General features: G+C 39.2%; 1 protein-coding gene across 6 annotated transcripts in view; it reads left to right on the forward strand.

Moving 5' to 3' along the window:
- Window positions 1-19,379, forward strand: part of ARID1B (AT-rich interaction domain 1B) — a 339,818-nt gene that overhangs the window by 74,021 nt on the left and 246,418 nt on the right. For all 6 annotated transcript variants that reach the window (XM_054196537.1, XM_054196539.1, XM_054196541.1 and 3 more), the window contains exon 3: window positions 9,665-9,811. In XM_054196537.1, coding sequence (XP_054052512.1) covers window positions 9,665-9,811 — 147 coding nt within the window. The remainder of the gene's footprint in view (window positions 1-9,664; window positions 9,812-19,379) is intronic.

A 19,379-nucleotide genomic window follows, 5' to 3' on the forward strand; every position in this document is an offset into this window, starting at 1 on the left:
CTAATGTTCAACTTGATGTCCATCAGGACCCCCAGGTCCTTTTCTACCAAGCTGCTTTCCAGCTGGGTGGCCTCCACCATGTATCGGTGCATGGGTTTGTTCCTCCCTAGGTGCAGGGTAGGAATAAAGAAAGGATAAGAAAAGCAGCTGTCAGGGAGAGAGGGTGTGCACTGTGAAAGTCTATGAAGCCCAGTAGTCCAGTGGAACTGAACAAGTTTGGGTGGGAATAGGAGAAAGGCATGGCTAGCAGAAGAATACACAGCATCGCTCCCTGTGGAAGATACTTTATATTCTTTTGCTATTTTTAAGAGGTACAGTGAAGGGCTCTGATCTCAAATTATTTAGCCCTGAAAGCCATCAAACTTAGGAATGGTAAAGACAGTATTCGTCAAGATTGATATCTCTGGAGGAGCACATGAATGAATTAAAAAGCACCTTTCTCTTTTGAAAGAGACTGGGAGAAAGAAGGAAAACTCAAGGGCGTGCAAAATGTTGGGGAAGCAATGGTAAACAGGGTGCGTGTGCATTCTGCCTTTTCTCACTGCTGCAATTAAAGAATAATGTTTGCATTTATTCCAGCTACAAAGATTGTGTGCCAGAAGAAACGTAGAGTGAAAACTGTTTTGCAGAGGGATTTTTCAGTCTCCAGTAGTTAAACGTTGTGAGTCTTTCTGTGTATAAATGCATAAAAATGGAGGATTACTCATGTGGTTAGATTACCTGCTATTCAGACTCAACCCATACCTCTCATTTATGTTCCCTGCTTTAGAAGGTTTGAGTGGCACTGCAAAACTTGTCTGAAGAAAAAAGTTTATGTGTATTTTCTTAACCATATTTTATTTTAGCCACCATTTGAGAAATAGTGGTCAAAAGTGCTACCAATTTCCTGGAGAAATACAGGATTTGGGGACCAAAGACTGTAGATGACTGCATTCATATATGCATAAGTGCCCTATGATAAATGATTTCTTATATGATTAAAAAAATCAGGTTAAATACAGGCTTTTGCGATTTTCTTTAACAGCTGGCATTTCTTAAGTGAGTTTCATGCTATTAGTGCAGTGAGGGATGAGGTTTCCTACATGCTTTATACTGAAGTACCAGTCATTGGAGACAACAGTGAGGATCAGGTGAAGCTCATGTTGGTTGTGGCAGTTCTGTTGTGCTTTTTCTTATGTTAGTTTGTAAAAGGGAAATCTATTATTTAAGCAGATGACATGATCCCTTTTAATTGTTTTGATCACTTTAAAAAGTAAAAAGGAAGGAAGGCAGAGTATAAGAATAGATATCTTATCTGACTCATCATTTAAGTGTCTGTATGTGTGTGTGTATATATATATGTAGGCACTATGATTTCTCTCTATTTTTAATACAATATATCACTATAGCTTTTCTGAAAAAAATTCTGTTGCAAACTTTCAGTCTGATCTATGGTGTTGGTCTGAGGGGATGGCTATAACAATATGGAAATCTTTTACTGGAGATTATCATATTTTCATCCCTTAATTTGCAGAAAGGACCAAATGTTGCATTAGTTCAAACTCTAATGCAGTGTACAAATCAAAACTGTCAGGCTCTTATGTAGGAAAAATGTCTTCCTATTGTTTCTAGACTCAGCTGTTTACCTCTCCCTCGAAACTAATTTTAGCTCATCTAAAACATGCAAATTTTTTATTTTTGTTTGTTTGCTGTTTTTAGGGGGAGGTGGGAGTGGGAGGTGGTTGTGATATTGGCATAGATTTAGCATTTAGAGCAGAGGTAGTTTTCATCAATTTCTGACAAGGGAATCAAAGTGTTCTTTTTTGGAAGGAGAGATATTGCTTTTCCTTATAAATGATTGACTATTTTGTGGTAGTAGTCTTTATTTATTTGGCTCTCATCATGAAGAATAGCAAACTTATTCAAAATCTCAGTACATCAAAAATATGTCAATACATAAAACATAAGTACTATTCCATACTACAGTCTATGCAAAAAACTATGTTAATAAGATGTGAAGGTTGCACAGCTAAGAAGTCAAAACATAAATGATAAGATTCTAGCAGCCACATTAACTGAGCCACATTTCACATCCTCTATATTTTATGAAATGCCTTTGACAACATAAATCAGAAAGAGAAGGTGCTATATATGTGCAACATGGCTCAGTTAATGTTGCTTTTGGAACCTTAACATCTATATTTTCTGACTGGAGAGTTTTTTAATCATGTAGTCTTAGTTTTTTACATTCTATGTTTTTATAGTTTCTCTTTTTTAGAAGAGAGGAAAATTGCCTGTACTAATAATGGGTTAGCTCAGGTTGCTTTGATTTAAGCTACAGTAAAAGGTAGTATATAGGGAGCACCTCATGACAGGTACATATTTGATGCCATATACATTGCACTGACAACTGGCATAATCATGCTGCTGTGCACTTTTCGAGGAGAAGGGGACTACAGGCATGTGTTTGAAGTCCTGTCCTTTCTGTCCTGCACGCTAGCAAGAGTACAGGGTATGACTGCATTGCAGACTGCAGCTTATTGTAAAGATACTTGAGCTACCTTTTTAAATGAACTGGCTTGTATACAAGAAGCGGTCTGTCTACAAAAGGGTGTCGTTCCCTCTGACCTAATCACCCTTCTATAGAGCACGACAAATTAGCCTAGAACAGTTTTTGGGGTAGGCTCCTTCCAGTATCTGAGCTAGTTTGCAGGTCTGTGTACTGCACTGCAGTCTTCAACGTAGACATACATTTAATGACTCTGCAAAATCTGCTACCTTGTAAATTCTGGAGTGGGGATTATTGTGCTGTGACACAGTAACATGCTTTTTATCCTGTCGCTTCCTTGCTCTGGGTCACAGGGTGGACCAGTGTCAGGCCCAGTGTTAATATTTTGAAGGCTCTTAATAAGATTTTAAAGTTCATACTTCACTGTAAAGGCAAGCAGTCTAGGGAAGGCAGCAACATAGGTGAGCATTGTGACCACCATATTGTCAAAAGGTCAAAGCTAAGTGATAAGAAGTAATAGAATTTATAGAATGCATGAATAAAATGCCTTAGCATCAGGATTTCTGATTTACCTCTGATTAGTAGCTTTGACATTAACACCCAGCTTTTTACTTGGTTTCCTTTTAGTATTTTTTTTTTTCTCATTCAGTGAGAAGGACTTGTAGCCTTTGTTAAGACTATGTGCACAAGCATGCTGGGGTTGGACATGGTGATTTGAGACAGGAGATCATGCTGCACTAACTTGGCTGGAATCTTCCACTGAATGTGTACCAGAGAATTTCCCTACACTGTATAAGCATATTATATTCTTCTTCTTTCTGTAATCCAGCTGAATGTATAGATGAAGACCCTGGCTTAGATGAACTTGAAAGCTCTAGATACGCACCAGATTTTTTTCAAGTATGTGAAAGTCAGAGGGTTAGTTTTCCCATATAACTTTCTATTCAAAAGTATGAAGAAATGCATGGTTTGAATGTTTGGGGGAAAATACTTACGTTTTGGCAGAGGTCTGGCTTTGGAAGTCTGAGACCGAAGCCAGTAGATGTTTCAGAAAATCCACCAGAGTTTTATTTGAAGGTTTGATGGGAACTGTGTGACAGCTTTCTTTATAGTTATTACTGAAGTGACCACTGTAAAATTAAAAGAATTAGAATTAAATTTGGCTCTAATGTTTTGTTGACTGAAAAGAATGTGCTGTTTTATTCCTGGTGTGAAGTACCAGGTGATGTTTTCTTTTGGGTTTTTTTGTTTTTTTTTTTTTTTTCTGTGAATTCCACTCACTATACATTTTGTATTCTAATTTATATGTAATTACAGTGTTATAGTTGCTAGGAAAGTGGAATGTTACTGATGATTACATTTCTGAAGATAGTTTCACAGTGTTCAGGTCTGTCTCACTGTTTCTCAGCACAGTAGGCCATTGAATCAGGTAGCGTCATCCTTTCTTCTGACTGCCAGCCCTGCCGCTGGAGCTCAGCTTTTCTTCTTTCTGTATGTAGGGCTTAATGCTGATCAGGCCAGACACACTCTTTCCCCCCCAGATTTTTATATCATGAAGTTGTGGTTCAAGAGTTCTGAACTGTGCTGTTGCCTGCTACTGACATTATCCAGGGTCTGCTTCACTTTTTGGGCACCAGATAGATTGCAGGGTGAAGCAATGACCGATGTTGCTGGGACTCTTTCCATATAGTGAGCATGTCATGGTGACTGGCATGTTCAGGTGGGTGCCAAAGTGACTTGGCAGAGCTTTTTGTGATAGGGGACAAATAAAGTTTCTTCCATTATTAACTGGATCTAGCCATTAGGATGGTTTAAAAGTACAGTAGCTGCATATTGCTGGTATTATTAGCGTACCTATGCTAACACACTAATTCTGTTACATTTTAATTTTAAAAATTATTATAATGACTGTAATGCTGTCTAATGATCCTTCTCCTTTGACATTAGTTATGGATTATGCATGCAAAAATTGCTCAAAACTTCCATTACTATCAAGGTATTACCTGGACGAAGAATGTCTACCACAAGACCCCTTGTTCAAGCAAGAATTAAAGATAATGGGCTAAGTTATAGGTTTAATTGGATTTCTCCCACCTCTTCATTCCGACTGCCAGTTTTGTTCCTCTTTTATTCTCATCTTTTCCTTGTTCGCATTGGTTTAATCACTGATGGCCAGTCATACTTCTCCCAAAATAATGCTATTTTGTACTGTGCAAGTCAGATAGGAGGCAAAGTAATTACTAGAGTTTCTGTGCTTGCCTAGAAATAGATTTAAACTCGGGACTGTTCTCTCTTGAACAGTCATCCCAAGAATGCATGCATTACCACAGGCATCCTTAAGTTTCCCAAATTCTCATCTCCTGTGTTGTGTGGCTGCAAAGAATGTGGGTGTAAGGGAGAAAGGGAGGGAGGGTTTACCTTAGGAAGAAAGAGGATGCTTGGGTCATTCACTCCAAGCGTTGTAAGTAATTGGCTTCAGATTTGTTTTGTTCTGGGGAGATTTAATTAAGCTTTTTTATATGCTGTTTAATAAACATTTGTCCATAAGCGGTACCTTGTGATCCCCATCAGTAAAGCAGGAGGATTAATTTGCATGTTGTTGTTTGTTATTTATTTAAATAGCCACAGAAATTATACTGAGTGTTCAGCTAAGGCAGTGGTGATGGGTCTCTTTACTCTCTAAAAGTACATGTAGCATCAGGATTATTGTTGCGGTTTTGGTTTTTTCTCTTGTTTTGTGTTGTGGTGTTTGGTTTTTTTTAGTTTTATTTTTTTAAAGAGCTTCGATTGGGAGAATATGGAGGAAAATTCCAACATAAGCAACTGATGCATAAGGTGAGAAGAAAAGCCCAGTGCCCTTTTTTACACCAGTGTCTGTAAGCAGATTGCTAGGGAAAACATTTAAGAAATTGGAACAGTCTCCCAGCTTCTGGCAGTCAAGGTGTTATTGCCTCTTCAGGTTGCCTACATCTGTTATTTAGTACCTCACAGACCAAATTTTTATTGCTTTCTCACAGGACACAAATACGTATTGCAAAGAGGTGGTTAGAACATAGGCATGGCGTTGTCAGGTCAGATCAAGGGTTCATGCGGCCCCATATCCTGCCTCCAGTGGAGGCTTTAATTGGATGCCTAGAGAAGAGTCAGAAAAAAACGAGCATGTGATACTTCCCCCAGTACTCTCCAAGCCTCCAGCTATTTTCACTTCAGGGACTTCCTGAGCCAGATGTGGCTCTATATATTTGGTAACCCTCAGAGGATGTATCTTCTGTGAACTTGTCCAGTCTTTGCTTGAGCCCACATAAACTTTCAGCTTTCAAAACATCATTTGGCAAGGAGTTTCAAACATCTGCTACCTCTGTGACAAGAGAACCTCTTTCACTCTCTCATTTTGAATTTTGCTTCTACCAGCATACTTTAATGTCTCCTAATTGTTGTGTTGGACAAAATGGTTTTGTAGCTTTCTATCATATTCTTATGTCCCAGTGTCCTTTCCACAGTCAGAGAATTATAGCTTCCTTGTATGGAAACAGTTCCATACCTTTGATCATTCTTGTTGCATTTCTCTGAACCTTTGTGTTTGACGCTTCCTAATAAATACAAGAAGTCTGTAGAGAGGGATTTTCCTTTGCAAAAGCTGTGTTGATGTTTCTTAATTTTGGTCTTCATTCTTGGCTGTACTGATTTATCCATAACAGTCGTGAGTCCTTTATAGTCTTAAATTACTCAGATCTCTGGGGTTTTTTGGTTGCTTTTTTTTTTTTTAAAAAAAAAGCTATACTCCAATTCTCACCCACCAAGGCAGCTCCAGGTTCAAGGTTGTGTACCATCATTGGTAATTCAGCTATTTCATTCTTGAATTTTAGACCTCTGCCATGATACTGTATGGTCTTGAGCATTTCTCACCCTTGATTTGTCAGTTTGTTCAATGAATAGTCCCATCATATGCAGACGCATTCATTGAGTTCCTCACAAAGGAGGACTCCAGCATGGGAACCTCCCAAGACTTTTCCACAGTGTGCACACTAGTGCAAAAAATTTGTTAAGCTTCTCTGTGATGGCCCTGTTTTCTCTGAAGCTCCTTTTATACCCTGATCATCACTTGGCACTTCAGACTCTCTGGCAGACCTCCTGCTCCTGATGTGCTTGAAGAAATTACGCATTACTCATTTGATTCCCTATCCTAGCTGTTCCTCCAGTTCTTTCTGGCCTGCCTTATTACATTTGAAGTGCCAGAGTTTACAGTCTTCTCTGTTTTCATCATTTGGACTTGGTGTCAGCTTACTGAAGGATGCCTTTTTGCTTCTAGAAACCTGCGATGAGCCATGCTGTTGTCCCTTTCCTCTTCTCAAGTCTTAATAGGTGGTGAATATGGGTTCTGTGCTTTCCACGTGGTTGTTGTTAAGCGGCTTTGATGCTGCCAGTCAGATTTTATTTCTTGTAGCTGTCTGATAGAGCTTCATTTTAACAAGCTTTCTCCTTTTTATGTAGTTACACTTTTTGAAGTTAAGCACAACAGTAGTAGCTTCCTTGATTTTCATTGTTCCTGTAGGGATGCTCAATTTAACTGTGTTATGGTCACTGATGCGTAGTGGTTTTGCAGCTGTAGGATGTAGAAGTAGATGATTCCTGCTGCTCAGGTCTGAGCCAAAGGTAGTGGCTCCTCATGCTGGCTCCCTGACCAGCAGCTCCAGGAAACCACCTTTGGGAATCACCTGTCTCAGTTCTCTGAGACTTCGGGCTCTGCTTTGTGGTCTGCTTGCTCAGTCTACATGGGAGGAGTTAAGTTTCACTCTATACAATCTTGAACCGTGCCTCTGCTGGTGTCCTGCTGACAGTGTTGCTGTAGTCTGGCCGTGCCTGGTCATCCCAGCACTCACTCTTCCTGACCCGACCAAGCTCCAGACGCCTGCTGTTTGGTGAGGTGGAGTTTTGTTTTAATTTGTTTATAAACTCTATATAGCATATAATGTTACTCTGTCATCAGCTGTCTTCCCTATTTTTTTCGTGTCCTGGGGTGATGCAAAATAGCAACCCACTAATTGTCTCCCTTCTACCATATTTCAGGTTATGACTATTGCTGGTGCTTTTGTTGGAGGCTTGACGTTCCAGTGATCCAGTTTTTCTTCTTCCCCCGCCCTCTTTGTGTAGAAGGCAATATATTGTTGGATTTTCTTTTTGCCACTCTATTTTCTCTGCAGTCGCCTGTGTATCTGCTTTCATTCTTTTATTCTTCGCAGCATCTTCACTTGGTGACCCAGAATCTCCATATCTTCCTTTGTAATAGTAGTGCCATGCTTTTGAACCATGTATTCTTCTAATCCCTCTCTTCAGTTTAAAATTTCACTTTCTTGATCATTAGGTACCAGCGACCTCGCTCCTATGTTCAGGTGAGTTTCAGCCCTCCTGTACAATACTCTGGTTCCTGATGAATCTTATCTCTTGCTTTGTCACCATCCTGTCAACTGGGCATTCAGATTCTCTTATCCTTCTTCTTTCCAGAAGCCCATATTTTGCTGTCAGGATATCTTTCCTTTTCTTCCTAGTTTTACTGGGACCCAGATGGACCACAACATAGGTTTCTCTTCAGCATTTCCTAGGAACCAGTCCAGGCTCTGTGACCTTTGCAGCTGACAGGCAAATCACCATGTGGTCTTCTGTCAGATCCCAGACTCCAGCTGTCTATTTGCCTGATGATATTCCAATGCACCCTTTTTAGTTTGCATTATAGCTGCCTCATTTATGCATCAGCATGGAGGAGGGTATTTGTGAAAAAGGGTTACTTTGGTCACAGAAGCATCTAAGAGCCTGTGAAACGATGGCGAAGGAAATGGAAGCGCAAGCGAAGAGAACTGCAGAGGTGGGGTTACAGTGCTGACCTTAGCAAGACATAGGACTACCAACTTCTGGGAGAAGTAATAGGAGCAGATCAAGTTGTGGTAGTAAAAACAACCTACACACGTGTTTAAATTTGACTTTGTAGTATTAATAATAACACAGCAAATATTACTATATTGTTGAATATAGTAAGTCAACTTTAGGTAGAACAGGTATGTGTTTACACGTTGAGTAAACAGATTTATCGGTGTATCAGAGACTCAGTGGGAACAATTCTGAGATCAGAGCATTTCAGATGTGGTCGGGTATCTGAGACATTTGCTGAGGGCAGGGATATGCTGGACTAATGGGAGATCAGTTCTAGAAGGGACAATTCCTGTGTTGCATCTGTCATTCATCTGAAACGGTACTAAATAACCAGCGTTTAGGGGAAAAACACAGGTGCCTAAACCAGGAGCAATAGACGCAATATCAGGAGCTTGTTGAAAGTGTGCTCTTTCAGATATCTCAAGAAAATGTCAGTGTCTATTGATACAAGGCTTACAGAGTAAACTGATGCAGAAAATTCCTCTGACTTTATAATTGACTTGCTTTTGGTTGTAACTTAAATTCTCAGTGTGTGTGTGTGTGTTTCTCAGTTCATGGTACATGTGCTGATTTCTTTGTTAGTGGGACCTGTAACAGGTTATTTTGTGTTGCACTGGTGTTTTGGTTTTATTTTTTTTAAAAAGATTTTTCTTAGTGGAGGGGGAGGAGGCCAAGGGAGATTGACCGCAACAAAAACAAACCTGCCAAACCCCAGGCATTTTTTTGGTGTAAAGCTTAAACACACATGTGTACACAAAAGCTAAAAACCTGAGGGTTGTGTGCAAAACATTTCACAAAAATTAGTACTTTATTGCTCAAAAAAAGGCATTTCTCTTTCAGCGTCTATTTTAGAATTGTTCCTTTTTTCCACAATTCTGCTTTTGGGTCAGTGCATCAGAATGATTCTTCTGTTGATTTGCCTCAGTAATGTGCCTATGGAGTGCAAACATTTAAAATAACAGCTTCTGTATTTTAAGGGTGGGCATTATGGGATCATGATGTTCAGCAGCATTTTCCTTAAAAGCTCTTCCTGAAAAGAGTAACTATACAGAGCACTCGGGCTTACTCCGTCTGCTCAAGCAAGAGGATCTAAGGGTTCGCATGATCTGCTGCGTAAAAGAGTAGGACTGTTGCGTCACGTGTGTGGCTGAGTATATCACTGCTGCTCGGGTTGCTACACAGATGTGACATAGCTTGATTTCATGTCCTATTGTGCCTCAAATCATGTTTTTGCTTTTGCTCTTCTGACAGATACCGCCTCAGTATGGCCAGCAAGGTGTAAGTGGCTACTGCCAGCAGGGCCAGCAGCCGTACTACAACCAGCAGCCACAGCCTCAGCACCTGCCACCCCAGGCACAATATCTGTCGCAGGCCCAGCAGAGGTACCAGGCTCAGCAGGTGAGCACCGTCCTCCACTACTGACAGTTGCCCCAGAGCTGGAAGTGTAAAAATGATCTGTGTGAAATGAACTAAACCCACCTGACCCCTTTTCGAGAGAACAGTGTTAAAAACAAAACTACATAAACAGGGAATCTGACAACATCCTTCTGAAAAGTCTTTGGGGATAGATGCACAAATACATCCGCACACACTTTCAGGCTTTATTTTATATCAGCTTTGTTGAATAAAGCCAGTGTATATACCCCAGCAACTATTAATTCTGCTTTGAAAAAGAAGTAACAGTTTGTTGATCAGGTGTCAGTGGAGGCTGGAGGTTTCCTTGTTTTGTTTTGTTTTCCCCTCACAAGACAGGTTGTTAAGAGCTCCTGCATCTAATATGGTCACTGCTGTTTTGTTTTTCATGATACTTTGCTTGAGGATAGATGAGTTCAAGGCATTTTGGAGCTGCTTTGTCAGGGGGACTTCTTAAGAGATATTTTTAATTGATATTACAGCTACTAATTTGAATGTTGTCAGTTTGCACATCCAGTTAGTGAACACTGCTGTTCTCGAATTCTGCTTTATGTGTTAGCCATTAAAATTCGTTTAAAGTGATTCTATTTTTGACTAAGATCAGAAGTGATGGTGTATGGGTCTGCTTCCTAGAGCTTGAGAAACCCGGATTTTAGATACTGAACAAAATGGATGTGCACAGCTGATGCAGCTGAATGTGTAGGCTCAGTTCTATCTGCAGTCTCAGCTCTGTTAATCACAGAGAGGTGATCTGGAAATGGAAGGATGAAACTAAAGCGTACTCGCTATCCTGGGAAATCTAACAAAAGTGAGTTGCTCAAGACTGGGTATTAGTGGAAGCATCAGCACTTGCTGCAAATCACTGGGGAATTCTGTCAGGCATGGTTGATTAACATTTTGGGATAATGCTGGTGCAATGTAGAAATCTTAGCTTGAAGTAAAAATAGTGTGTAAAATAAACTAACAAAAGATGCCGTAAGTAGCAATGGTATAGGAGGCTCCCCTCCTTTGATTTTAAAATAAAGCTATGATAATTTCACTGTGTAATTACATGTTAATTTTTCTTCATCTACATTTTAAAATTCCATTGAGAATTAACTTTTTTCATTAAAATGCTGGATGGTTTATGAAATAGAATTCTTAATTGTATCTATGATATTCTTGTAAATGTCACCACTTTCCATCTTTTGGATTATATGTAACTACGACTTTAAAGATTGCAGTTGTGTCTTTAAATTTAATTTTCTTGCTTTTTACTTTACCATTAAATGCTTAATTTCTCTATGACTTGAAAATACTGTTCATAAGCATCTTGGTGAAGTCTTAGCAGATAAAGTCCTAGTAATACAGCCTATGAGACAGAAGAAACACAGCTGCTCCAATGTCTACATATCACAGTTTGGGAAATTGAAATGGGTTGGTTTTTTTTGCTGCCTTGGACACTTCATCATTTTAAATACTGTCAGTTGAATGGATTGAGTATTTTAGTTTAAAAAAAATACACAAAACATACCAACTGTACAGGACTTATTAAATAACGAGATACTGATTTATAGAATCATTTGTTGATCTAATCTGTTGATACATGTTCCAATTACGTCACTTCCTATCATAGCCAGTAAAGTGAAGGTTTGCGCAATGAAGTGAGGGATATCATAGAAGAGGATAGAGGCAAAATGAGAGTAAAGCCTTCCATATGTTACGGACTTCAGAGAACTGGGATGAAGAAAAAGATAGGGACAGATTCACAAGTAGAAGGTACCAACCTTGAGGTAGCCAAATTTCTTCTTTGAGGATTTGAGGGTACATTGAAGGATTATCTAAATACAGGCTCCAAGGGTGATCCAGGCATTTCAAGGTCAATAGGCATTTTTGCCTGAATCTGCAAATTCAGATTATACGTGAGGTCCTCACCAACGCAGCCTTGTGGTTAGTAAACCTTAGTGTGAGAATCACACCTGAAATTCTTTGTGGTTTGTGAATGGCTGTTTGGTTATGGTGTTCTTCAGTAGTGGTCAGACTCTTAACCTCCTATAACTCAGAACCTCCCAGGTTCTGAATTATACAGGCTTTTCCTGAATATTTGTGTGTAGATGGGACTATTTCACGTAAATAATAAGTAGTCCCTAACACCTTGGTGCTTGCTCCTTTTCCCCGTGTCCAGATTGGTTCTGTGGCTGCTCTTCCCCCTGTCTCAAGAAGGGTCATCAGATGAACACCTTCTCTCTAAAACCTCACCACTGCGTTCTTTCCCGTTCTTTGGGAATTGCTGATCTAGAAAACAAATTCCTAACACAAGAAGTTTAAGTCTATACTTTTGACACGTCAGCAACAGTGTTCTTTCTCTGCTGATGTTGCATAGTAGAATTACTGTCAAGTGGTAACCAGTGTATAATACAAAAATTAATACTAGGATAACAAAAAAGTTGTGAGTGTACATCAAATTCTGCTGCTGAGACAAAAATTATAAAAACTGTGGTTATTTGAGCATACATGTTTCTGCTTATATGAGACTATCTTTTGAAAATAACTTAAAAATTAGTTTGCTTGATTAAAATTTTAGCAAGAGAAATAGGAGTAGTATTCATACAGTTTTAGAAGTTTTAAGGGTGGAGTTCTCTGAATTTTGATATGTTGGGCAGCCAAACTAAGGGAAAGCCCAAGGGAGATCTTGCTGCTATTTACAGCTTCCAAATGTGAGGATGTGGAAGAGAACAGAGCTAAACTCATCTCAGGGGTGTGCAATGGAAGGACAAGAGGCAGTGAGGCCAGAGTGGGACAAGGGAAGTAGCAACTTGGTAAAAGAAAAAAATAATACCCAAAAAGCCCCCAAAACCCCCACCAAAATTACCATGAGTGTTTTCAAACAGGGAAAGGAGACTGGAATGTCCGTCGTTGAAAGTGCTCAAAATTCAATTAGGCAAGGCCCCAAACACCCTTTTCTCGCCAGACTTGCTTTGAACTGGAGGTTTGACTATATGACCTCTCTCTGAAGGTCTCTTCAAACCTATGTGATTCTGTGTTGCTGTGATTTAATATTGGCTTTATATATTCTACACAGAATTTTAAAATAAGCTACAAAATCGTATAATACCTGTTGCACCAGCTGGTGTATCTTTTCTTATTTCTACTCTTAAAAATGTCAGTACATCCTGTTTATATAATCCTGTCAATTAAAAAGCTGAGGTAGTCTCAGTCATACAATCCTTTCTGTCTGTCATCCTTAATTTTGCTCTTTCTTTCCAGCTTGCAAATGAGTTTTCTCCTTGTTTTCTGTATTCTTCATTAACCATTTTCTCTTCAATTGATTTTGTTGCTTTTTGCACTCAACATCGGTGCAAAGTCCTACTTCTGAATCATCACAACTTTGAGGAATGTGTAAGGTCAGTTGTCTCAGGATGTCAGCCTCAAGAAGAGAAGCTGGCCTACGAAGATGTTTTTTCCTCATGCAGGCTAGCCAGAATTACGGGAAAACTTTAAACTATAAGTGTTCTTTCTGGAGAGCGTGGTTGGAACATGAAGCAAGAGACGATCGTTCTAGTAATACTGAAGCAGTTCATGGCAGCCCCAGCTGTGGATCAGGAAGTTGTTATTCTGGTTGTTCTCCAAGTATGTAACAAAAAGGTGGTCTTTGCCCCAAAGAGTTTGCAGGCTATTCTGTGCCTGATGGACTGGAAGCTGATCTTGCTTGTAGCAGGGGATCAGCTGTGAGGTGAAGAAGTTTCACGTTCTGTTTTAGGGTAAATAAGTAGTCTCCATGATTGTCGCCGTTGTGATGCAAGTGTGCTTGAACTGGTTTTACTTCAGGATGGAGAAGAGAGGATGGAGAACGGGGGCCTCTCAGTAATTTGCCTTCTTTTCCCTATTGTATTTTCTTTATTTCCCTTGTAGAATTATGTCAGTCTACTTTTGGATATTATCAAGCTGAAAGTAGTGTTTATTCTGGATGGATAGTGGTCTTTTTCTTGCCATTGGTTTCCTTATATGGAAAACCCTGTAGTGTGATGTACTGGTATTCTTTTATGGGGAGAAGACTGGTAGAAAATTTTGTACAGAGAATGTTTTATTTTTAGTCTTTTAGACATAATGTAAGTGAGCTTCTTCAGTCGGTATAACTCTTAGTGTTTCGCCTTGGAATTGGTATTCGTCTTCATTTCTCACGTATTGTAGAAGTGTGAAGCCATTTCTCCTTTTCTTTGACTCACTTGAATTCAATATGTGATCTTGTCAATAAAAGTAAAATAGTAAGTAGATAAAATAATAAGTAGATAAAATAATTTCTGAGACTGTTCTGGTGACTTGTGACTTTCCATTCTTCTAATAAGCATAGAGGGGAAGGAGGAGAGTGGGATTTATTTGAATGTTTGAACTGTAAGTTGTTTAGATCTTTGTTAAATTGATTGCATGGTGAGCAGAAAGGGAGTTTCATAACAGGTGATTTCATAGTAATACTGGCATAGTTTACTATAGAACCATACTGTAAGCCAGCATCAGTCATCTCCACTTCGTATCAGGAGCCTGCTGCGTAAAAACCATTAAAGGAAAAGCTTTGTTTTAAGCCAATTTATTGATCATTAGATATTGCCAATAGATGTAGATATCTCCTTGTGTGTTTTTTTTTAACTTTTTTGCCTTTACTGCTCTTTAAAAGAAAAGAGAAGGATATGCTACACTACTGCAGTGTTGCCCTTGGCAGGGTTTTTCATCTTGAAATGGCATATAGATGAATAAATGCTTCAGTTGCTTTTGCAGTTTTAAATCTTTTGCCATGAGTAGAAGTGATATTTTGCTCAAGAATGTCATGTAATTGCAAACTTAAACTGTCATCATTAAACACTATTTTGTTAAGATAGCGTGATGTATATTTTAGGCTATTATGCTTTCCAACTGGCTTTTAAATAGCCATGTTTATATATTTTCTTGTTTTATGTAGCATGTGTTCATATGTATCGAGAGGATCGTGCCTTTGGGGTTTAATGTGTTATTTTATGAGTTGAGACCATATCACTTTTTGACAGATGAAATGGATCTGCAAAATAATTATGGTCTTACTCTTAGTTAAACAAAAATAGTTATTTTATTCTACACCTGCTACTGCGATCCTGAAGTCATCTTCTGTTGTAAGGATTCCTGGAAGCTTTCTGCATGCAACTTTCCAGAATAGAGTGGGGTTGTGCTGATGCCTTTTTTGTGGTGCAGGCATGAGATTAAAAGGGCAAAAAATTGTGGCAGGTCCTTGAGGTGGGGTATGCGAGTGCACTTCTCTGGGGCATGGGTCCTTCTGGTTAACAGTGTGCACAAAGAGGCTCTGTGTGTGTGTTTTTACACCATTCCTGTGTGGTTACCATCATTTCTTTTAAAATGCCTTAAGGAACAGTCAAGTAGTTCAGGCTCAGTCTTTAGCCTGTTTTTATTTAAAAGGAGAAAATGTTTTCTAAACAAGCAAACAAACAGGACTTCCTCACTGTCAGGTTTTATTAAAATGTTCTAGAAGCTGACCAAAACCTTGTTTCCCACCCCCTCCCCCCCGCCCCATATAATACCTTATCTACTAATAAGACCTACTGATCATGATGAGATTTATTTCAACCCAAATTGTCATAGGACAAATAAAGAGTAGAATAACTAGTGGTGGTGGTGTTTTTTGGTTTGTTTTTTTTTTTTTCCAGAGAGTGGGTCAGTGCAATGAATGAAGTTCAAGCCAGTAAAAGTTTGTGAACTGTTTCAGTAGTCCCAGGTAGAAAGGCATCCAAAGCATGCTGAGGTGGGGGGCATCTCTGGTCCTACCTCACTTGGTCTCCGCGGGTGGAGGGCTGGGGACCACTTATGCTCCCGCAAGGGGCTGCAGCTCCCTTCCAGTTCCCCAAACTGGGATCAATGGAGGCCATAAATTTCAGGTTTGTTCCTGAACTGGTGACGGTGGTTTGAACTAGTCTCAGTCGCAAGCCTGAGACAATGATGAGAATGTTCTTGTGCAGACATCTGTTTCTAGCGTTGAGTCAGTGCAAGGTAGGACAGATAAAACATTACCCGATTTGAAACAGTCTTTGAGAATGTGAACAAAATGTGAAACTAATTAATCTGTTTTTATGTCCAAGCTGTATGACTGTCATGAAAACAGAACAAATTGTATTATGGCAAAATGCATCAAATTATTAAAGTGATTTTGGTACAATGAGGATGAAGTCTTGTTTTTAAATTTGATGAGAGCTGCTAAAGGTCTTTTAACAGTGTAATAAGCAGCATGCTAATTAACATTGTCAAGCTGTTTTGGGGTGTAACACTGTACAAAACCACTGTTGTTGTAAGTTAGGAATAGTTGTTACATGCAAATACCAAATTCATTACTAAGTAATACAGACAATCCTCAATGAGTCCAAATTTAAGCTTTATACCTCAAGACAATTACTCTTTTTAATAAAATCTTCACTTATTAGAGTTACTAGAAACTGGCACAGAATTAGCAGTTGACTGTACTGTAGTTTAGTCTTAACTCCTGCAGAATTTAATTTAAACTTCTTTTAGAATATATGGGGCCTTGCAAGTAACATACAGCTGACCATGGCTTGAAGTTGTAATAAAAATCATTTGTCCATCTGTCCTTCTAACTCTTGTGTCTGTAATCATCTACCAGTAGATGAGTAGTTGCACTTAATATTTGTGTTATGAACCAAAGGAAATCTGGGAAAGAACAAGCTTGTAGGTTAATCTGACATTTGCTGCCAGGCATATAGGAAAGCATTCTTTGTGGAAGTTGGCTATTACAGTTATATGAGAACTCATAATCAAATTTAATGTTCAGAAGAGATTGTTGCCTGCCATCATGGGCAGTGTCTGACACCACTACTTGTGGCATACCATAAATCCGTCATGATTTCTGTCGTCTCGGCAACAGAGGTGCCTGGTGCCCAGTGTATATTCACACTGTCTTGAAGTGCTGGGCTTGTTTTTAGCTTAGAAGCAATTATTTTATTTCCAGGGCAAAGTGGTATGAGGGAGAAGTGATTCCTTTAAACCATTCAACCCCAAATTCATGGCACTAAGAACTTTTGCTTTTGATGGGTGCTTGCTGGTTGGCTTTTAGAAACCAGGGCTGCTTGTACCTAGTGAGCGGGGAAATGCCTGACAACAAAACGTGTAGGTGGAAAATCTCACACAGATATACATACTTCTGCCAGCTTGTCCAGCCTCCTTGCTGTGGGACCTGAAATTAGAGATAAGGAAAAACAGCAGTATAACTTTTTATGAAGACATCCATTTTGGTATGCTGAACCCTTTGTTGACAGAGAACCTACTTCAGAGAGATCAGGTAGATATCAAAAGGCATAGTGCAAGCTTGACTTTCTGCATCCGTAATAAAGCTTGGCTGGACTCGGGGGGAGGAGGGAAGGGGAGTGGGCTTTCAGCAACTGACTTCCAGACTCGCACACCATGACTTTAAAGCCTGGCTTCTAGACAAGCCACCAGTGACCAGCACCTCTGAAAGGCAGGATGAACACTTGCTGAACACTGAAGTGATTTGAAGACAAACTCACTCCTGAAATACTTAGAAACTGTACTGATCCTGGACATAAAACTAATTTATCCCTTTTGAGCCTTTCTTAAGCACATGATGTTTTCAGAAAGGGCAAATGAGGTTTGAACCTGTGTACGTTCAATGAACACTTAACTGATTGAAGTCTTTGCCAGTTAAATTTCTGCTTTTATAAAGTCTTATTTCATAGTCACGATGCTGCTATAATAGCAAATAAGTGTTAAGCGTACGGCTATTTATCTGTGTGGCAGAGGTTACTTACTCAGCTCAGGAGTTCAGTGAAACGGTGACTCCTGTTGTGCTACATCTTCTCCCAGTAGTGGGAATAGCTGATTATTGTCCATTTGGGGAATGCTCTGTTTGCTCGGTATTGCTTATATCATTCCAGGAAATGTGTCGAACCTTTCTCTTTCTCCCTCAGTGATTTATATCTGTATTTATAAGATTATAATAGGTGCTAGCTTGTCAGACTTGTAGAATGATCTTCCAGAGCCAAGTAGCTAGCAGGAATAGTCAGGCAGAAAAAGCAAGGATAATTGTCTGTAAACTCGCACCTGAGCACGAACACAGAATTGAGGGCATAGCATGGAGCAGCACTCACAGGAGCGCAGACTTATTTTTGCTGAAGGCATGTTGACCAAACCCAAAAAACTGCGTTCAGATTTTAAGACGACTTTCTCGGCCCTGTTATTTTAAAGCAAGCCTTTACAGACATGGTGATCAATTTAGCCAAATAAAAATCAGCTCCAGTCTAATAGCTCTGAAGCCTTTAAAGTTAGCATGTATAATGACCCCTTACACATATCTGTCTTTGTAGTTATTTGGATTTGTTAAGTGATATTACTGGGAAAGGAGAAGTATTTTATCTTGCAAAGTGGTAATACTGTTTATGTATAAAATGTAGCAAGCTTATTCATGCTTCTGTTGTATAATATTGCTGTCAGTGAAAGTATTTGTTTGCCTCTGTTTTGTCTCAAAAATTGTATGGCACCTTCAATTTAAAGTTCCCTCATTGTAGTTAAACATTTTCCCAGTCTGTACATTCTTTTGCTGTGTTCATCTGTTAATGGTTTTCTGCCGAAAGCAGGCTTTTCTGTTTGCAGTTTGAAGGAGGAATTTTGAAGGTCGGCTTTCTTCTCCTGAGAAAGCAGCAAGTGCACCTCTTCGGGCATCTGCTGCTGATGGGGGTTTGATGATATCTGGCTGGATAGTCAGAGGAGATGGGTCAGAGCACACTGCAAACCTGTTTGGCAGGAATGTTCATGACCACCTGTACCCTGCTGGTTTTTAATTTTTATTCCTGTGTTTTTGTATCGTTCTAAACCTAGCAGACATATCGCAGCTCTTGTGCTCGTGAGATGAACAATGCAGAGAGGCCTGAGTCCTGATGAGGTTTTTTTCATGTACTAAAATGAAGTTTGCATACAGTGTCATAAAGAAACTCTGTCAATAAGAGCTTCCTTTCAGCTTAATTGGAAAGAGAGAAAATTTAGTCGGGGGAGGGGAGGGAAGTTGTATTTTGCTCCTTTATTTTTAAGTGGTCAGTCGCTTACATGCAATCAGTTTGTAGATTGAGCCGGCAATGTCCCATTTCCATAACAAAAATCTCTGCAAAACATTCTAGTGCAAAAGGTGGGGATACTGAATCATTTTTTCAAACTAAAAACTTCAGTATTTATAAGTAGATAATCTTGAAAGGAAACATTTTTTCAACGCGACTACAAAAACTATGTAAAATCTATCATGGATTTAGTATGTTATGCTTAGAGAAAAATCTTTTCAATGAGTTTAGAAATACCTTAAAATACATGTGTTCAAATGTATTTCTCAAAGTTCTCAAATCGGTGGTTTGGCTTTGATCCACGAAGTATTTGTATTGTTTTTGTTATGATGGTGGTATTTAAAGTTTCTAAATTCTGATTTCTCTCAGTATTTAAATCACAGAAGGTTAATTAAAGCAGTTCTTTATTTTGCGATTGCTTGGGAATATTAACCTCACAAAGCCTGCATTAAATCACT

The sequence above is a fragment of the Rissa tridactyla genome, chromosome 3 (assembly GCF_028500815.1).
Source record: "Rissa tridactyla isolate bRisTri1 chromosome 3, bRisTri1.patW.cur.20221130, whole genome shotgun sequence".
Taxonomy (NCBI): Eukaryota; Metazoa; Chordata; class Aves; order Charadriiformes; family Laridae; genus Rissa; species Rissa tridactyla.